The sequence below is a fragment of the Myotis lucifugus genome, unplaced genomic scaffold (assembly GCF_000147115.1).
Source record: "Myotis lucifugus unplaced genomic scaffold, Myoluc2.0 scaffold_632, whole genome shotgun sequence".
NCBI classification, from domain to species: Eukaryota; Metazoa; Chordata; class Mammalia; order Chiroptera; family Vespertilionidae; genus Myotis; species Myotis lucifugus.
Window position 1 is genome coordinate 379,492 of NW_005871680.1, and position 18,930 is coordinate 398,421.

General features: G+C 53.7%; 2 protein-coding genes across 2 annotated transcripts; both read left to right on the plus strand.

Moving 5' to 3' along the window:
* The first annotated feature begins 1,338 nt into the window (after positions 1–1,338).
* On the plus strand, positions 1,339–1,718 carry LOC106694783 (ubiquitin-60S ribosomal protein L40-like). Its single transcript, XM_023746171.1, has 2 exons — positions 1,339–1,438; positions 1,525–1,718. The coding sequence occupies exons 1-2, from the start codon at positions 1,339–1,341 to the stop codon at positions 1,716–1,718; spliced, it is 294 nt and encodes a 97-aa protein (XP_023601939.1).
* A 6,193-nt stretch (positions 1,719–7,911) lies between these two features.
* On the plus strand, positions 7,912–15,762 carry LOC102423740 (NUT family member 2G). Its single transcript, XM_006105068.1, has 7 exons — positions 7,912–7,995; positions 11,529–12,247; positions 12,390–12,518; positions 12,986–13,125; positions 13,586–13,830; positions 14,234–14,350; positions 14,869–15,762. Exons 1-7 carry the CDS (start codon positions 7,912–7,914, stop codon positions 15,760–15,762), a joined length of 2,328 nt encoding a protein of 775 aa, XP_006105130.1.
* Positions 15,763–18,930: the final 3,168 nt, after the last annotated feature.

The following is an 18,930-nucleotide window of genomic DNA, read 5'->3' on the forward strand; positions in this document are numbered from 1 at the left end:
GTGGGAATGTTCTATCAAACATTGGTTTATAAATCATGATAACCTGTGTTTTCCAAGCAATAACCCTATCAGAATATAAACTCAGATATTTCTCTGGAGGTAACCTTTTTATTTTTCAATTATAGTTGATATTCAATATTATGTTAGTTTCAAGTGTAGAGCATAGTGGTTAGACATTTATATAGCATATGAAGTGATCCTCCCATAAGTCTAGTAACCCCCTGACATTGTACATAGTTTTTACAATATTACTGACTATATTCCTTATGCTGCACTTTATATCCCTGTGACTATTTTGTACTTTTTTTCAAATATATTTTTATTGGTTTCACAGGGGAAAGGGAGAAAGAGATAGAAACATCAATGATGAGAGAGAATCATTGATCGGCTGCCTCCTGCACACCCTACACTAGAGATCAAGCCGGCACCCCAGGCATATGCCCTGGCCAGGAATTGAACCGTGACCTCTTGGTTCCTAGGTCGATGCTCAACCACTGAGCCTCGCTGGTCGGGCCAATCTGTACTTCTTAATCCCTTCACCTTTTTCATCCAGCTCCCTAGCCCCACTCCCACCTGCAAACATCAGTTTGTTCTCTGTATCTATACGTTTGTTTGTTTATTTTGTTTTCTGGGTTCTACATATAAATAAAATCATATGGTATTTGATTTTCTCTGTCTAACTTATTTCATTTTGCATAATACCATCTAGGTCCATCCATGTTGTCGCAAATAGTAAGATTTCATTTTTTCTCATGAGTAATATTCCATAATATATTTGTGCCCCCTCTTCTTTATCCAAATCCTGCTCCATGGCATCAACCCCTGTACAACAGTGTGTCTGTTGTACTCACAGCCATTACTCACAGCTAATCAGCCTGAGAGCCAATACCTTCCCTTGACATGCCAACAGCAATCAAGGCTCACCTGCAACAGGATGGCACACACAATCCACACAAGAGACGAATCCTGGAGTACCTGGCACAGGTGACCTGGAAGACTGCAACACTGGGTCCAACAGGACACCTACAACATAAGGCCTCTTTACCAAGATCAGGAGATAGAACAGACCTACCAAATACATAGAAACAAACACAGAGAGGCAGCCAAAGTGAGGAAAAAAAGAAACATGTCCCAAATGAAAACAAAAAACAGGGGGAAAAATCCAGAGAAAGAACGCAACAAAACAGAGGCAAACAATCTACCATATGCAGAATTCAAAATACTTTGATTAGGATGCTCACTGAACATAAGAAAAACATAGATAAACTCAGAACATTAATAAAGAGATAGGATCTTTCTCTTCAACGAGGTAGAACAGTCTCCTCAGCAGACGCAGAGATGATCTTTGTGAAGACCCTGACTGGCAAGATCATCACCCTTGAGGTTGAGCTCAGTGATGCCATTGAGAAAGTCAAAGCTAAAATCCAAGAAAAGAAGGGCATCCCGCCTAGCCATCAGCATCTGATTTTTGCAGGCAAATAGCTAGAGGATGGTCACACTCTCTCTGACTACATTATTAGAAAAATCCCACCCTGTACTTGATGCTTCATCTGTGGGATGGCATCATCAAACCCTCCTTAAACCAGCTTGCCCAGAAGTGCAAATGCAACAAGATGATCTACCAAAAGTATTACATCCAGTTGTATCCCCACAGTACCAACTGCCAGAAAAATAAGTGCAGCCACCAAAACAACCTGTGCCCCAAGAAGGTTAAATAAGGCCCCTCCACCTCCTCGACTGCAGGGCAGTCTTCTGCCTGAATCCCAGAACCCTGGGGCCTCAATAAAGTTACCCTTTCATTGATTAGAACAGTAAAGAAAATCAAAAGAAGAGATGGGGAACATAAAAATGGAGATGGAAAAAAAAATCAATCAAATGAAGAATACAATAACTGAAATGAAGAATACATTAGAGTGAGTCTAGAATAGATTAGATGAAGCAGAGGATCGAATCAGCAATTTGGAAGACAATGTAGCTGAAAATAGCCAATTGGAATAGCAATAAGGATATAATTTTTTTTTAAATGCTGATAGCTTAAGAGACCTCTGGGACAATATCAAGCATAACAACATTCAGATCATAGTGGTAACAACATTCAGATCATAGTGGTACCAGAAGAAGAAGAAAGAGCACAAGGGATTAAAAACCTATTTACAGAGGTACGAATGGAAAATTTCTCTGACCTGGTGAAGGAAATAGACACACACGTCCAGGAAGTGCAGAGTCCCAAAGAAGATGAACCCAAGAGGCCCACACCAAGATACATCATAAGTAAAATGGCAAAGGTTAATGACAAAGAGAGAATCTGAAATGCAGCAAGATAAGAACTACTACTTACCTGCAACAGAGCTCCCATAATCATCTGATTCCTTAGCAGAAACTTTGCAAGGTGGAAGGGACTGGCACCAAATATTCAAAGTGATGAAAAGCAAGGGCCTACTGGTATATCAAGATTACTCTGCTCAGCAGGGCTATCACTTAGAATAGAAGGAGAGATATGAGCTATTCAGAAAAGAAAAAGCAGGAGTTAATCACCACCCAACAGTATTACAAGAAATGTTAAAACGACTCAAGAAAAAGAAGGTGTGAGTGTGGGTGTGGGTGTGGGTGTAGGTGAAGGTAGAGGTGGAGGTGGAGGTGAACATATGAATAATAAAATGGCAATAACTACAAACCTATCAATAATTACTTTAAATGTAAATGGGTTAAATGCTCCAATCAAAAGACACAGGATGGCTAAATGGATAACATAGCAAGTCCCAGACATATGCTGCTTACAAAAGACCTCCTTCAGATCTAAAGGGATGAAAACTGATATTTCATACAAATGGAAATTTTAAAAAACTGGGATCACAATACTTATATCACACAAAATACACTTTAAATCAAAGGCCATAAAAAGAAACGAGGAGGACCCAGCAATTCCAATTCTCAGTATTTATTCAAAGAAGCACAAAACACGAACTCTAAAAGATATATTCATCTCTATGTCCATTGCAGCATTATGTACAACTAGAGAACTGGTGCACGAATTCATGCATCAATGGGTCCCTTGCCTTGGCCTGCGGGATTAGGCCGAAACCGGCTCGCCGACATTGATTGGGAGAGGGCACAGGCCAGGCCGAGGGATCCCACCATGCCAATTGGGGCCGGGGAGGGACGCGGGAGGTTGGCCAGCCAGGGAAGGACTGCAGGAGGGCTCCAGGGCATGTCTGGCCCATCTCGCTCGATCCTGATCAGTCGGACCCCAGCAGCAAACTAACCCACTGGTCAGAGCGTCTGCCCCCTGGTGGTCAGTGCACATCATAGTGACTGGTCAACTGTCTGCCCCCTGGAGGTCAGTACACGTCATAGCGAGCGGTTGAGCAGCTTTAGCATATCATTAGCATTTGGGGCCCAGTGCACGAATTCATGCACCTTGCAAGGAACTGTGGGCCACGAAGCTGCGGTGGGCATAGGGGCGGGTTTCAGCTCATCCTCTGTGCCCCCTCCCAAGCCCTCCTGCCATGGCCCCCGGTTCCATGTCTGCCGGCTGCCGCCGCTCCCATGTACTGATGGTGCCAGCCCCGCTTGCACCCACTGATGGTGCAGAGCAATTGAGGCCGGCACCAGCAGCAGTGGGAGTGGGGCTAGTGCTGTCAGCAGGTGCAAGTGGTGGCTACTGCCCTGATTGCCCCTCAGGAGCAGGGGGAGGTGGAGAAGCTCTGAGGGGCAATCGGGGAGAGCAGCCACTGCTAGCACACGCTGATGGCGTGGAGTGACTGGGGCTGGTGCCGGGCGCCGTCAGCGGGTGCGAACAGGGCCAGCGCTGGCAGCAGGTGTGAGCGCCGGGTGGGACCACGGTGCAGGGAGCAAAGAATTTTCAGTAACCATCAGAGGCTCGCCCCAATGACAGCAACCAAGGCGGGTCACCGTAGGAACCCCCACTCCCACCCAGATATATAAACAAAAATTAATTTACATATATGAACACACATGTACATTTCTACCCTCACTCTCCTGGAATATAGAGATAGACCACCTCTTTCTACCTACATTGTTACAAACAAACCTCTAATCATCCTGAATATTCGCATTCTACACCTACAATTATATACACACACACAACATGGGCCTGTGTACAAACATGGGCAACCAACATACCACCCAGATATACACACTGAATACTGAATACTTCAGACCCTCTAAAAATACAAGTACACAACTGCCTCATGTGTCACCCAAAAAAAGATCCATATGCAACTCCACAGCCCTAAAATGCATATACTCCACGATTCCTGAACACACACACACACACACACACACACACACACAAAACCTACACAGCCTCTTTGTTTCCAAACACACAAAGTGAACTCTCACATTCCCTAGAATACACAGCCCATCCATAAGCTCCAGGAACTCAAACATATACACAGTCACAAACAACCTCTACTTATCAAATACACTAAAGGCCTGGTGCACGAAATTCATGCATGGGGGTGGGGAGGGGTGTCCCTTAGCCCACCCTGCCCCCTCTCACAGTCCGGGAGCCCTCAGGGGATGTCTTACTGACGACTTAGGCCAGCTCCCCACGGGCCTAAGCCGTCGGTAGGCCTCCCTCTGCAGGAGGCAACCTGGTTGATCAGGGGAAGGCGCTGTCCCCATCACCCGGCTGCTGCTGACACTGTCAGCAGCTGCCAAGGTGTTTTCATCAACACAGACTCCAGTCCCTTCACCACAAAAAAATGACAACTTTCTTTAGGCATTTTCAAGATGTCTCTTTCATAGGATATGATCTTCCTTTCTTTCCTCACCTGAGGGTATTTTTCCATTGATTTTTAGAGAGTGTGGAAGAGAGAGGGAAAGACAGAGAAACATTAATGTGAGAGGGACACTGCGACTGGCTGCCTCCTGCACGAGCCCTGACCTGGAGGTACATGCAACCTAGGTATATGCCCTTGATCAGAATCGAACCCGGCCCTCCTGTGGTCTGCAGGCCAAGGCTCTATCCACTGATCCAAACCGGCTAGGGCAGGATATGACATTTCTTAGCCCCTCCAGCAGCGGACCTTCGTTTTTTTCCTCTAGAAGTGAGGTGGAAAAACCCTAGATCACCTTCTTGGATTCTTATTACCCAAGTTACCAAGAACACTGTGAGCGGCATACAGGGAGCTTAGCCGATGAGCAGTCAGAAAAGGTGTTTCCTCTGCAGCTCATGCACAGAGGCAGGACTGCTGGCGAGGGCCTGCCCTCGGCCACAAGCGGGTCCTCTCTCTCTCCCTCTCCCTCTCCTTCTCCCTCTTCTTCTCCTCCTCCCTCTCCCTCCAGCCCACTCTCTCTAAAAAGCAGTGAAAAAATATCCTTTAGTGAGTATTAAAAAACAAAACAAAACAAAACACAGAACAACAGGCCTCCTCCTTGGAGATGCTGAATATGTAGGCCTGAAAGAGAGAATTCTTGGCTCTGTGAAGATCCCTATATGAATTGTATTAACAATATTTGGAAAGTTAGCCTAAGCCACACCAATGATTCAAGTTTGTGCTCTTCTGTGTTCCAGGGAAGAATCAAATGATCTTTTCTTTTATTGTGTCAAAACAAAATTTTGCATGTATTAAATACATAATTCTTATTCAAATACATAATAGCAGATGCAAAAGTTCTGTTTAACTCAGTGAAGGGATTGGCAGGAAGATAATGCTGTTCAAAGGAGATTGCCAAAGAGGAAAGCCTGAAGTAAAACTGCTAAATTAGATACAATCTGGCTAATGTCCTAAGGGGCAATAAAACCATCACTTTTTAAATTGGTTTGTCTTCTAGACAGAAATTAGTTACATCTTTAAAAGCCTAAAAATTCTTTTCATCTTCTCACTTTGCTGATCATTATATGTAACTTTCCAGGGCTGTAAAATGTCAAAATATACGGAACTTATTTAATTGTAAATAGTGTGTCAGAGTTATGTGTTTCACAGAAAAGGAAATAATCATTCTGTGAGCCTCTAATGCCCCAATTAAACCGAAAGGACTTGCTGTCAAAATTTTACTCCGGACCTTTTATCAGGCCCTTTCCTCTCTGGGCCTGCGATTGGCCATGAAGGCTGTGGGTGGGCTCGCCCTCTCTTCTCCCAGCCTGCGCTCCGTCTTGGCGGCTGGGGCTGGCGCCCATGTCCCTGTCCATGTCCGCTCCGGCCCGGCTCCCGGGGCCTGCCTTTAGCCGTGGCGGGGCGGCTCAGGCTGCCCCCGTGTCCCTGTCCACGCCCCCGTCTCTGTCTCCATCTCCACTCAGGGCCTCACCTGCACATAATCACCTCCTGTCTTGTCGTGACCCGTTACAGAGTACCGGCCTAATTTGCATATTACCTCTTTTTATAGATATAGATATAGAAATAGATATAAATTCACCTAACACACTCTGAGAGGACACATACAAGCAATACCACCAAATTCTGCAAGCATTACATTCTGGAACAGATGCAAAGAGGACCCTAAGCCTCCTGATACACTCACAAATCCCAAATACACACACCCACAAACCACTCACGAATATACACCCCACACACTCAGATGGATACATGCAAAACACAAAAGCACTGACAATCCCTTAACTCTCACTAATATGCATACACTATTCTCACACACCTATGGAAACACACACGCTTGCAAATATTTCTCAAGCCCTGAATATACAGACCCCTCAAACACTATGCATTATGCCACCTCTCCAGAATACAACCTCATCACCTCGCCTCTTCAGTATGTAACAAAAGCACACCATACACATTGTTTTCTCTGGCATCACTCTGAATATACAGACCACTGCTTGCTAACTACTACCAAATGCATGTAGAAACACTTTAGTATTCTCCAAAGAAATACACTTTAATCACATCTAAGAACCCCTGAATAAACTGATAATTCATGCACCTGGTCATAGACATAAACACAGACCAGTATACATGGGCAAGACACGTAGAAATATCTCCAGCAAAACACATATAAAACAACTTCCAAATTCCAAATTACCCCTAGCTAATGAGTCAGCTCTCACATCCACAAATACTACAAATAACCGTATCACGCACCTCCCATACATAGATACCATCCTCCATCCCCTGTATAAGCACAGAAACCATCTCTCTGTCAAATACTCACACCCTCGGTACCCAAAACATGTGAGCCTTAGGGCCCGACTGAAAAATGCAAACACGGAGCTCCAGAAACATCCCTCCCCGGCCACGGCCCTGGAACACACAGTAAACTCCACACACACACTCTCCACAGCCCCAAACAGACCCACGAATACGCCGTGCCCTGCAAACATGCACACCTGTCTCCCCATACGTATGTCCCAAACACACTTCATGCCACATACACACCTGCGCATACATACCCCCTCCCAAATTCCCACAGAATTCACTCTTCCATCTTGCAGAACACACAGCCACACACCCCACACCAAACCGCACAAACACTGCTGTTCACCGGCATATACACCTCCACACCCTCCAAATACAGCGCTCCGCCTGCACGTTCACAGACACAGGCATGACCTCCCCCGTGAACCGGAGGCGCTGTCAGAGGCAGAAGAACTGCCGGGAGCTGCGCTGTTCAGAAAGCGGGGGACACAGACCGACGCCCCGAGTTGGACTCACAGGCATCACTGGGCCGTGTAGGCCCCCATCACTGAGCCCCAACGGCCAGTGGCTGTCAATTCCCGGTGAAAACACACAGAAATATGTGAGGGTGTGGGGGCTGAGCACAGACCCGGGGCACAGAGCCCACAGGTGAATCACAGAGAAGAGGGGGCGCCTGAGGGGAGAGGGGGCCGCGCGCCCCTTACCTCCCTGTTTGCCTAACGGACTCCGGAGGCCGCCATGCCAGGCCCCGCGTGCAGCCTGGGCGGCCGTTGGGGACCCGCCCTGCCTTTAGCGCATGCGCACGCCTGTGGGCGCCAACCGCCCCAATGGACACTGGGAGCAGTTGCAGGACAGAGTCCCGCCCCCAGTGGGCGTGCTCGTGCGTCCTGGCGCGAGGCACCCTGGGAAGGGCCCAGGCTGTCCCTGCAGGAGAGGAAGGAGTGGAGGGAGGGAGGGGCCCTGTGAGGCCTCCTGCAGGTCCTCCTCCCAGGAACCTCCCAGCGCGTGTGCAGGGAGCACTTGCGCCTTTAAAGTTGCAAACGTGCAGTCCATGCACTTGGCTGCTCCTCGGGACGTCGTTTGGGAGAGGCCGGCCTGAAGCACTGTCCTCGGAGGGGCCAGTGCCTTCATGCCCTTGGACTGCAGGTCCGTGGTTTTCTAGAGAGAGTAGGTCCGTCCTCCCAGAAGTCCGGGCGTGCATTGCACAATTCCGGCCAAGAACTTTAGACGTGGACACACTCTAAGAGACGCCTGCCCTGACCCCGTTCCTCCTGTATTAATTCAGTACGTGGAGGTTTTCAATAAATGTTGCTTCACAGATGTTTCCTTTGCAAGACTGTTGTTTTAACATGGATCAAGACATGACTGTCTGGGCCAGTTTCCGTTGACATGGCAGGTAGCATGGGAACAAAGTCACCCTGCCCGCCCTCCTATTTTGTATTATATTGCAGAATTTCAGTTGGCAATAGAACATATATATAGTAGCAGAATCAATTTACTGACTTGAGTTTCTCATATTTTCCAAAGAAAATGAAATTATAGCATCATCTTTCCGGTCATTTGTAAGAGGGGAAGGAGGCAGGAGGAAGACTCCTCACTACATTTTCCATTTTGCACAATTTGTGAACTATGCAAAGGCATTACTTGTTTAAAACATTAAAATCACTCAAAAGGTAAACAGTTAGACAGTGAACAACATAAAACTCTGAGAAACAAAACGCAGTGATTTCTGGTCTTGCCCTGTAGGCTGTAGGGCCTTGCCCTGATGGACGGGAGCAAAGGGGATGGTTTGTAAGGCTGGGCCGGCTGCATCTGCAGGGCTCCCAGCACTGGGCGGCACTTGGGGCCACAGGACTGCTTCCTAAGGAATGATGTGCACACAGCCACCGAGCATGCTGCCTCTGCTGGGTCAGTCCTAATTTCAAACACTGGGTTCCGTGTGGCCATAAGTTCCCATTATTTCTTCAGGCTGCCTGTTCTGAATTTTGTTTAGAAAGTGTAGTCTGTGTTGAAGTCAACCAAGACCAAATAGGAAGCAGGTTGAGGGACCCAGAACTAGGGTGATGGATCAAGAACTGAAATAAAGGGCACATCAGGTGACTTTGGGTGCCTAGAACTTAGAGAAGGTCATTACTGCTAGTGTGTCTTTAAATTTGTGATTTTAAATTTGAAAGGAACTGCTGGTTCTCGCCTACCTATCAGAGCCCTCCATGGAATGCCCCCCCACCCCCACCCCAGCCCATTGGTCCTCGGCCCCTCCCCCGCTGCAGAATGTCTGGAGCCCTACATTCTACAGTTTAAATCCAAACCTTCCCTCCACTGGATGCTGAGCAGCTGTTGGAGCAGGTCAGTCTCTGGATTCTCGACTTGACTTTTCTCATTGTGGAGGCTACTAGGCAGCGGTGGTCGGTGAATGAGCCTGCGGGGATGGCTTCAGTAGGAGGTAAGCCTATAGATTGGAGGAGGGATGTTTTAAACACTGAGCTGTCCCTCAAAACTTGGGGTTAAACTGTGACACTGGGGAAACACGGTTTGACTGAAGTAGGGGAGGGAGGGAGCACTGGACCTCCAAGGACCTGTCACCTGGGAGGCTGGGAGCCCATGGGAACCTGTGAGGGCACTGGCAGGAGGGCTCCTAGAGGTGGGTCAGGGTGGCTCAGGGAAATACCTGGGTGTGGAGAAAGAATGGCAGCAGGCACGTGGGTTCTTCCCAGAGGGGAGACAAGCCACTCCCACGTGTGTGCGGGGAGTAGTGGGCGATGTGGGGGTGGTACAGGGTGGTCACGGGAAAGCCTAGTCCTGTGTGCTGTCTTGGGGCACCTGGAGCTTGCCCCGCAGTATCTTTCTAAGGGACTTGACCTGAGTTCACTAGAGCTAATGGGGGCTGTGGGAGGGTCTTAGCCAGAAAGCTGTCCAGTGGGGCTGCCTGTGGCCAAGTCCACAATGAAATGTCCCCCCTGAGGGCTGGGCTGGAAGGTCCTCCAACTGCTGCAGCCCAGAGCTTCTCCCCTGCTTCTGGCCCAGAGCTCACTCCTCCTCAGCCCAGGGAGCTGCTTGGTGGCTTGGATTCCACAGGGGCAGGGCGGCCGGGTAACTTCCACCAAGATAGGGCCCGGTTCCCTGAGCTGTCCCGAATCGTTCCCCCTGTGGCCACCCAGGTCTTCAGACCGACTTCCTCTTGTCGAGCATCTCATGGTGCACCCTCTGCTCTGCCCTTTACCTTTGAGATGAGGGGTTTGCTTATAGTCCACGTCCCTGCTTCAGGGACAGAAAACAGGTGTGGAGCATGGGTGGTGTCCGTGGAACGTCTGTGAAGGCGGATTCTTTTTTAAGGGGGAAGGGGAGTGCACAGGGGCAGGAAGACCATGGTCTGTGTCAGTAGTAAACGCCCGAGGCCGCCTGTCCTGAGGAATTAGGGGCACGCGGTGTGCAGCGTGCTCTCCTGGACTAGGTCTGCTCGACTTCCTCTGAGCGGGGACATGTTCAGACAACTGTGTCCCACTGTCACCGGCTCACACCTGCTTCCTACTGGGCCTTCACTTTCCACTGTTGGGAGCTGGAAGGGGAAGGACCTCACACAGTCTGCAGTCCCATGACCCATCTAACAGGACAGCAACTATGGAAGTTTCTGGAAACCCCTACTGACAGCACCACTTTGCCGCATTCCGTGACCCTTCTCTAACCCTATGCAGCCATTGCTGGCTGTGAAATGACAAGCTCCTGAGGGGCCATTAGTCTGAGCGCTGGGGCCAAGAGGCAGGACCTGACCCGTGTTGAGTGTTCACTGTTGGTTCTGACACACGTGTGCATGCTGGTCAGTGCGTTCAAGGGTCAGATAGGGGCTCCTGTGTCTTTTTGTGGAGAGACATTACTCAAGTGTTTCTGTGTTGTTGTGCAAACCCAGGACAGAAAGGGGGTGATTTATTGAGAAAAGGGAAGACTGAGGAGCAGATGGGGCCCTAATATTTCAGACACGGCCTGTTCTCAGAGGCCCTTTGGGTGCCTAGGACTTACCTTGGAGAAGGTCACTACCAGAGTGGGTCTGCCTGGGGTCGTTGCCCCCAGAGCAGACTGCTGCCCAGGGCCATGCCCTGAGGCTGGCAGGGTCGGTGCCAGGGAATCCTTAGGGCAGCTCTCAGGGTCAGCGCTGGCTGGGGCCGTTTCTTCTCGCAGACAGTGGTCAGGGAGCCTTGGCGCTGGGGAGCAAGCTCTCCAGTGGAGTAATTCCCAACCGGAGGTCAGAGCGTGACAATGACCTGAGGACATCTGCCACCTCCGCAGTTTGCCCATCCCAATGGCCCTCCCCTGGGAGACTCACTGCTCTGATTCCCCAGTGGCTACAGGGGGGCCCCGAGCGCCTCAGTGCTGTTTGCTGGTCTCCTCCTCCCCTCACCCTTTCCTTTGTCTCAACAGCATCTGCAGCGCTGGGAGCGGGATGTGACCCTGAAGCCTGGTGCCTCCATGACTCCTTTCACGGCACAGCCCTTTCCCCTGCCCACTACTGGCCCCGCACACCGGCCACCTTGGGAGCAGCACCTGCTGCCCCTCAGGACCCCGTCATTCCCTCCTGGCCGCCCCCTGGTGCTGCCCGCTTTGCCCAGGACACCTCTGGTGGCAGGAGATGCTGGTCAAGGCCCCGTTGGGCCTGGGGCTTGTAACATCATGGACCAGGTCAGGTCAGAAGGGGGACGACCACAGCCCTCCCAGACTCAGACCATTGTCCTGACTCAGGCCCCCCTCAACGGGAGTGCTCCAGGGGCCATCTGTGGGGGTGCTGTGTGTCCTGCACCCCTCTTCTTGGAAGCCACTGCGGTGGAGACCATTATGCCCGCCTCGGCTTTTGGGGGCACCCAGGCCGGCGATGGAGGCTGGTGTCCCGGCCTTCCTCCTCAAGCTCCATCACCAGCTGCCCAGCTGGCCCCCATCGTCCCCCGAGTGGACCCTGGATTACGGCCACACGGGGCTTCCAGGGAGGGTGGCCTGGCCGCCTCCCAGTCCAAGGCCTCGCCGGATGACGCCTGTAACCCCAAGAGTGTGTACGAGGACTTCCGTCGTTGGCAGTGCTTCAAGGCTCTGGCCCGGGAGCACCTTCCCCAGAGTCCCGATGCGGGAGCTCTTTGCTGCTTCCTCATGTGAGTCCACTGGGCAGGGCAGGGGGCGCACCTGGAGCTTTCAGTCCTGCTGGGTGGGGGTGGGAACCTGGCACCACTGAGCTGGGGTGGGCAGGCGGGTGGAGGCCAGGCTGCAGCCATGACTGACCCTGAGGCATTACAGGCCAGCGCTCCGGTCCCTGTCCCTCCTGAGGCCCACCATGACGCTGGAGGAGGGAATAGGGCAGGCCATGCAGGAATGGCAGCGCAAGAGCAACTTTGATCGGAGGGTCTATTCTGAGATGGCAGAAAAGTGAGTCAGGGTCCTTGGTCCCCACAGCTGGGGGTGGGGGTGGGGAGCCTGCCTGTGGGGCAGAGTCCAGCTGTGAGGTCTCATCAGAGAGGAGGGTGGTGGGAGGTTGTCACTCAGCACGGGGTCCCCGCAGCCCAGAGGCCCTTCTCTTCTGGGGAAGCCTCTCCCTCAGCTTCAGAGCGTGGGTGCTTCTGTCCCACCTCCCGGGGAAGCTCCCCCCTCCTCTGACCCTGACCCGTCCTGGGCTGGACATGAAGGCTCAGGACAGGCTGGGGGAGGTGCCCGCCCCGTGGGCAGACTCCAGCCAGAGGGGCTGTGCAGGAATGTGCTCAGCCAGCCTCCTGCCTCCCCAGTGTCCGGGCCCTGACAGCCCCCAGGCCCTGGCTCTCCCATCCCCCCACCTGCTGCTGCCTTTCTGGGCTCCCGGGGCCTCCTTCTCAGCACAGCTGTCCCCCCCTCACTCCCAGGTTCATGGAGTTTGAGGCAGAGGAGCAGATGCAGTTTCAGAAGTTGCAGTTGAAGAAGGGGGCGCAGACCCAGCCCCCTCCTGCCCCACCGAGACCTGATCATCGGGGGCCCCCAGCCCCAGTGGTGCGCGGACAGCCAGGTAGGCCAGCACGTTCCCAGGAGAGCCCATGACCAAAGGCAACAGGGCCTAGGGCAGGCCACTGTCCCACCCACAGGGGCCCTTCGCCTTCAGGGGGGCTTTGGTCTTTCAAGGCAACCAGCCCTGAGAGCAGGGCCTCAGCGGCCCTTTGTCTGAATGGGGTCTGGACCTGGTCCACTTTCTCATCCCCTCTCCCCGCTCCCTGTCAAAGGCCCCACATGAATCTGCTGAGAAGCGGGCTGGCTGCGGGGCCCCTTGGAGATTCGGTGGCTCCACACGTCCTCACACATGACTCTCTTGGGTGCTCCCCTCTGGCCTCTCCCCTCACATAGTCACAGGCTTCAGGTGGCCCGACTCAGCCGCACCCATATTAATGCCCCAAACACTGCCCTCAGCATCGCATGCCCTGGAGGTGGGAGCTTTATCCCCTCACGCTCCCATCTCTTCCCTCTCTGCCCAGCGCGCACTACCAGGAAGGCTGTACCCAGCGCCCAGGGCGCCCACACAGCCCCGCTGCCCCGGGAGACCGAGTCCCGCAATGGGATCCCCCCTGAGGCTGAGCAAGAGGACATGGACATCATGGATGAGCCGCCCATGGGGGCGCCAGGTGGAGGATGGGAAGATGAAGAAATGGAGTGGCTGCAGGATGAAGATCTCCTGAGCTACCTGGACCAGCTGTGCTCCCAGGAAGACTTTGTCACCCAGGTGGGCTGGCTGGCAGCTCCGGGTCTGTAAGATCCCAGAGGGAGGCGCTGCAGCACCCAGACCCGGGTTCTCCCAGGCCGATGGGATTGGGCTCTGCTCTTTGTTCCTGAGCTGGGCACGTGAGAGTGTGTGTGTCTGTGTGTGCATGTGTTCGCTTTGTGTGTGTGTGGTGTGCGTGCTGTGTTCATGTGGGTGTGCCCGTGTGTGTATGTGCATGTATGTGTTTGTGTGTGTATGTGTGTGTGTGTGTGTGTGTGTGTGCACCTGATGACCATGATGGAGTAAAACACCCGCCTGAGCAGGAGGCTGGGTGGGTCTTGGCTTTCCCACTTGTGCTCCAGGCCCCGCTGACTCCCAGTTTGCTCCCTGCCAAGGGGCTCACAGCCGCTTCCTTCTGTCCCAGGTGGAGGCGGTCATTCACCCCCAGTTCATAGAACAGATAATTTCCCCAGACGCACAGCAGGATCCCTTGGCCCTAGCTGAGGAGTTGGAGCAGGAAGACGGGCTCACTGCTGCCCAGGTGAGCCAGGGGAGGGTGGACATTAGGGAGATGGGAGGGGGACCCCAAATGAGCCATAGGACCCAGGGACCCCAGGGCATTTAGAGGAGGGACAGGCCCTAGTGAGTCAGGGAAGGAGGGAGGGAGGTAGATCAAGGATGGGGGACCCCAGGGAGCCGTGGGGAGGGCGCACCCAGGTAAACCAGGGCAGGGAGCAGCCCAGAACCAGGACGCACATGCCAGTGTCCACGCCACCCCTGCCTGCAGGCACCGCGTGCCGAGGGGCCAGCCCTGGGTGGGAGCAGGGCAGAACGACAAGAAGGAGAGGGCCACAGAGAGGAGGGCGTGGGAGCCCAGAAGGGGAGGGGCCACAAACCTGGGAATATGGCACAGGGGACAGAGGAGAGACACATGACTGTCATGGATTCCAGTCAGGGTGTCACCTCCCCCTCCTCCCCCCAGTGCAATTGTCCCATCACCCACGCTCCTCCTCCTCACACACGTGTGCAGCGCCAGTCACTGTCCCTTCTTCCTCCCAGCTGGTAGAGAAGCGAGTGCTGGCCTCCAAGGAGGGGGGCGTGCAGGCACCCCCGAGTCACGGTGCTCCCCTGTGGGACTCAAGTCCTTCTGAGTCTTCGACCAGCCAAGATGCCCAGAGGCATGACCGTGGCCCCCGGCTGGGGGTCAGTGACAAAGCCTGCCCACCAGAGACTGACTTCAAGGACCAGCAAAGGCGCGGTCCAGCAGGCGCCCACCGGCCCAGGCCCCAGGCTTCTGCTGTCTCTGTGGGGCGTCAGGAGCACCCACCACTCCGGGCTCGATGCCCCCCCTCTGCTCCCCAGGGCCACGGGCCTGCTGACTGTGCACTGGGATCCAGGGAGGCCTGCGTCCCCAGAGAGGCCTCTCCTGTCAGGGAGACTCGCGGGCCAGCGGACAGGCCCCGTGAGGAGGACGAGGACCTCTGCAGCCTGGCCTTCCTCTGGGCCTCTCCCGGCCGCCTGCTGCCCTGCGCGCTCTCTCTGAGCCCTGTCCCCGCCTCAGGCCTGGCCCGCCCTGGAGGTCGGGGCCCCCGGGGCGCGGCCCAGACCCAGTCCCTTCAGAGACGAGGCCTCAGCCGAGCTGCACCTGCAGCGTCCAAGTCTCAGAAGCGGGCTCTCGGGGGAGGCCCCGTCCACGCTGAGAAGACCCCCCGCCCAGGGGCCGACCTCGGGGTCTGTGGGCGGCCAGTACTGGGTCTGGGGCTGGTGCCCTCCTCACAGCCTCGCAAGAGGAAGTGTGACCCGTCTGACCCAGGGAGTGGGAGGAAGCGGCACTGCAGCCAGGATGGAGCAGAGGGGTGTGCCCCCCACTGCCAGCGCCCCGAGGGGCCCAGACTGCATGGGGCCTGGCTGTCCCCCAGAGGAGCCAAGGGCTCCTTCTCATCGCAGGGCTGATCCTGCTGTTCCACTGACATGGGAGGGTGGGAGGCAGGAGGGAGGACGGGCCCCTTAGGGCGTGGGTGGGACTGTGGTGGGGGAAGGATGGAGGGAAGGATCATTAGGGTAGGGGGGGGGCCTGGGGTGGGGGTAGGAGGGAGGGCAGGACCATTAGGGTGGGGGTGGGCCTGGGTTGGGGGTAGGAGGGAGGGCAGGACCATTAGGGTGGGGGTGGGTATGGGGTGAGGGTAGGAGGGAGGGCAGGACCCTTAGGGTGGAGGTGGGTCTGGGGTAGGGGTAGGAGGGAGGACAGGACCATTTGGGTGGGGGTGGGGGTAGGAGTAGCACCTTTGGGACATTGTGGGTCTGTTATGAATAAAGATAATTTTGTTTGAAAATGCTCTGGGGGCCGCTGTGTCTGTACTCGGTTCTGTGCTGCTCCTTGGAGAGGGCACCTGAGAGGAAGGGAGGATGCGGGAGGTCCTGGGCGCTCTGCATCCACAGGGGACCCTCAGTCCCTCCTCCTGATTGACAGGGACCTCTTCCTGCTCCTGGGAGCACACAGCTCTCTAATGCCCAGGGACCCCTCCCATCACTTCTGCTCCCAAGGCCAGACTGTGCCCTGACCCGAGAGGGAAAGGCTGGGCCTCAGGGGCAGGCTGTCCCCCATGGGCCTCCTGCAGGAGGAGCATCCTCTGTCTCAGCGGGTGATTGAAAGTGGAGGGGGTTGGGGGCGAGTCTGGAACAAGGGGGTGACAGGAGAGTAATGGCGACAAGCCTGTTAAAGGTGGGTACACGGGGAATGGCAGTGGGTGGGAGGATACCAAGTCCCTTGGGGGATTTCTGTGTGGGACGATCCTGTCCAGCTGGGGGAGGAGGACCCCTCTGCTGTGGCTGGGGGACGGGGCTCAGGGACAACGGGGATTCAAGGACGCCCACGACTGCTGTCCCTTCCCTCCCAACCAGGGCTGGACTCTTGTGTGATAGATGCTGACGCAGATTTACATCCGCGTGGGAAACAGGTCCTACTCACAACCTGTGGGGCCCTTTCACAAGCTCGACCAGCAGGGGCGGCAGGGGCCCAGGTGCGTGTGGCCCCAGGGCTGGTGGCAGCTGAGATCCAGGCTGAGGGAAGGGCTTGTCACCGGCTGTGGGCACTGCTACGGACCCAACAGACAAAGCAGGGACCCGGCCCGGATGTAAGAGTGAGATGAGCCAGCAGTGAGGGACAGAGCCGAGCCAGGAGGAGACCTCTGTCTGCAGAACTGCCTGTCCCAGCTCTGCTCCCACGTGGCCACGCCCTGGCCCTCACCCCTGCCTCCTGGCCATTGCCTCTTCCCCAAGTTCAAGTCTGATTCCTGCCCTGGGCTCAGGTTGGGTGGGACGGCTGAGGCTCCCGAGCAAGGCCCCAGCCCACCCAGCATGCAAAGCTGTGGCCCCGGGCGGTGGTCCGGCAGCAGCGATGGGATGGAGTGAAAGGAGGCCTGGCCCTCTGCTGCCCCCACAAAGAGCTCGGGCGAGAATGGACTCATGTCAGGGCCCTCACCCCCTCCCACAAAATCGCAGGTCAGCCCTCAGGTCCTCTGCTGCCTTCCCTTGTCCCGTGTGGCGGGCAGCACCCACTCTCCCAGCCTCCTGGGCACTTTGTGAAGGAGACTTCTCACCAAATCATTGGTTTATGTGTACCATGAGGTGAAAAAGGTAGAAATCACTGGTCTAATCTAATCTGCCTGGAGCCACCTGAGGGGCTGATGCAAGGCCCTTGTCTTGCTTTTGCCTAACTGGGAACTCTCTTAGATGGAAAGGCATGAGCAACGCTTGGCAACACCGTGAGGCAAACACAGGTTGCAGCTGCCTGGCGCACAGTTGAGGCAAAAATAGAGCGCTGAAGCCCCAGAGGAAAACCCGGGGAGAGAGCTTCTTTGGAAAAACAGGCCACCGGCAAGTGCCAGTGTATACAGTACTAGGGAATGTAGAAGGCTGCTCTGCACGCCTGGGCGTGATGCATGCTCAGGAAAGGGCCTGAGAAGACCCTAAGTTTTCACCTCTAGCTGACCTCTGGGCTCAATGAAGCAGGAAGTGAAGGCTAACATTCTGCAGCACGCCCCAAAAATATAGTTTTTGCTGATCTGGCAAAAAGAATAGGTATAATTTGGATTCACTCACACCAGGAGGCTATTGCTGTGTTGGCTGTTGTCATTTTTTAGTTTGACAATCGAAGGGAAAAGAGGTCAGTGCCCCTGGCTAAATGGTCAGGTGTTGCAGGTTTTAAACATTCTTGCGGTGCAACCGTTAGAAACTGCTGGATCTGACAGACACAATTCTCTGAGAATACGGTCTACTCTGCTCCCTCCACAGTCAAAGGTCAGGCAGGGTCCCTCACTGGGAACGTGGTCCTCACAGCTGCCACCCAGCCAGGGAGCGGGTGGAGCATGGGCGGTTAAGATGCGCCAAAGCTTTCCTACCATTTTGAAGTTGCCTTTTTTTGATTTGGCTTTTTTGTTTTGTTTTATTTTACAAAGTTCTGATGAAGTTGATTCTGACCAGTTTTTCTTGGTATTTCAATGTTTTCACAGAGGGGCAGGACCTTGGAGGGGCCTACTCTGCCATTTTTACTAACATCCCTTTAATTCTTTGAACATCCTATAATAGCTGTTGGGAAGTCATTGTTTGCTAAATTCAATACCTGGACCCACTCAGAGTCATTTCTTTCTTTTTTTTTTTAAATATATTTTATTGACTTTCTACAGAGAGGAAGGGAGAGGAATAGAGAGTTAGAAACATCAATGGGTGAGAAACATCTATCAGCTGCCTCCTGCACACCCCCACTGGGGATGTGCCCGCAACCAAGGTACATGCCCTTGACAGGAATCGAACCTGGGACCTTTCAGTCCGCAGCCCGACACTCTATCCACTGAGCCAAACCGGTTAGGGCCACTCAGAGTCATTTCTATGGACTTGCATCTGGGTCACAGTTTCTTGTATCTTTTCATGTTTTGTAATGTTCTGGTTGAAAGCTGGGTATTTTAGATAACATTTCCTAGTGCTTCTGTGTTCACATTGTAGCTCTGCTCTCCAAATTCACAGATCCGGGCCCTTTAAACCGTTTCCCTTTGCCATCTGCGTGATGTTTAAACCTCGTCAGTAGAGGCGCCAAGGGCACAATCGCAGGGAAAAGGGGTTTCC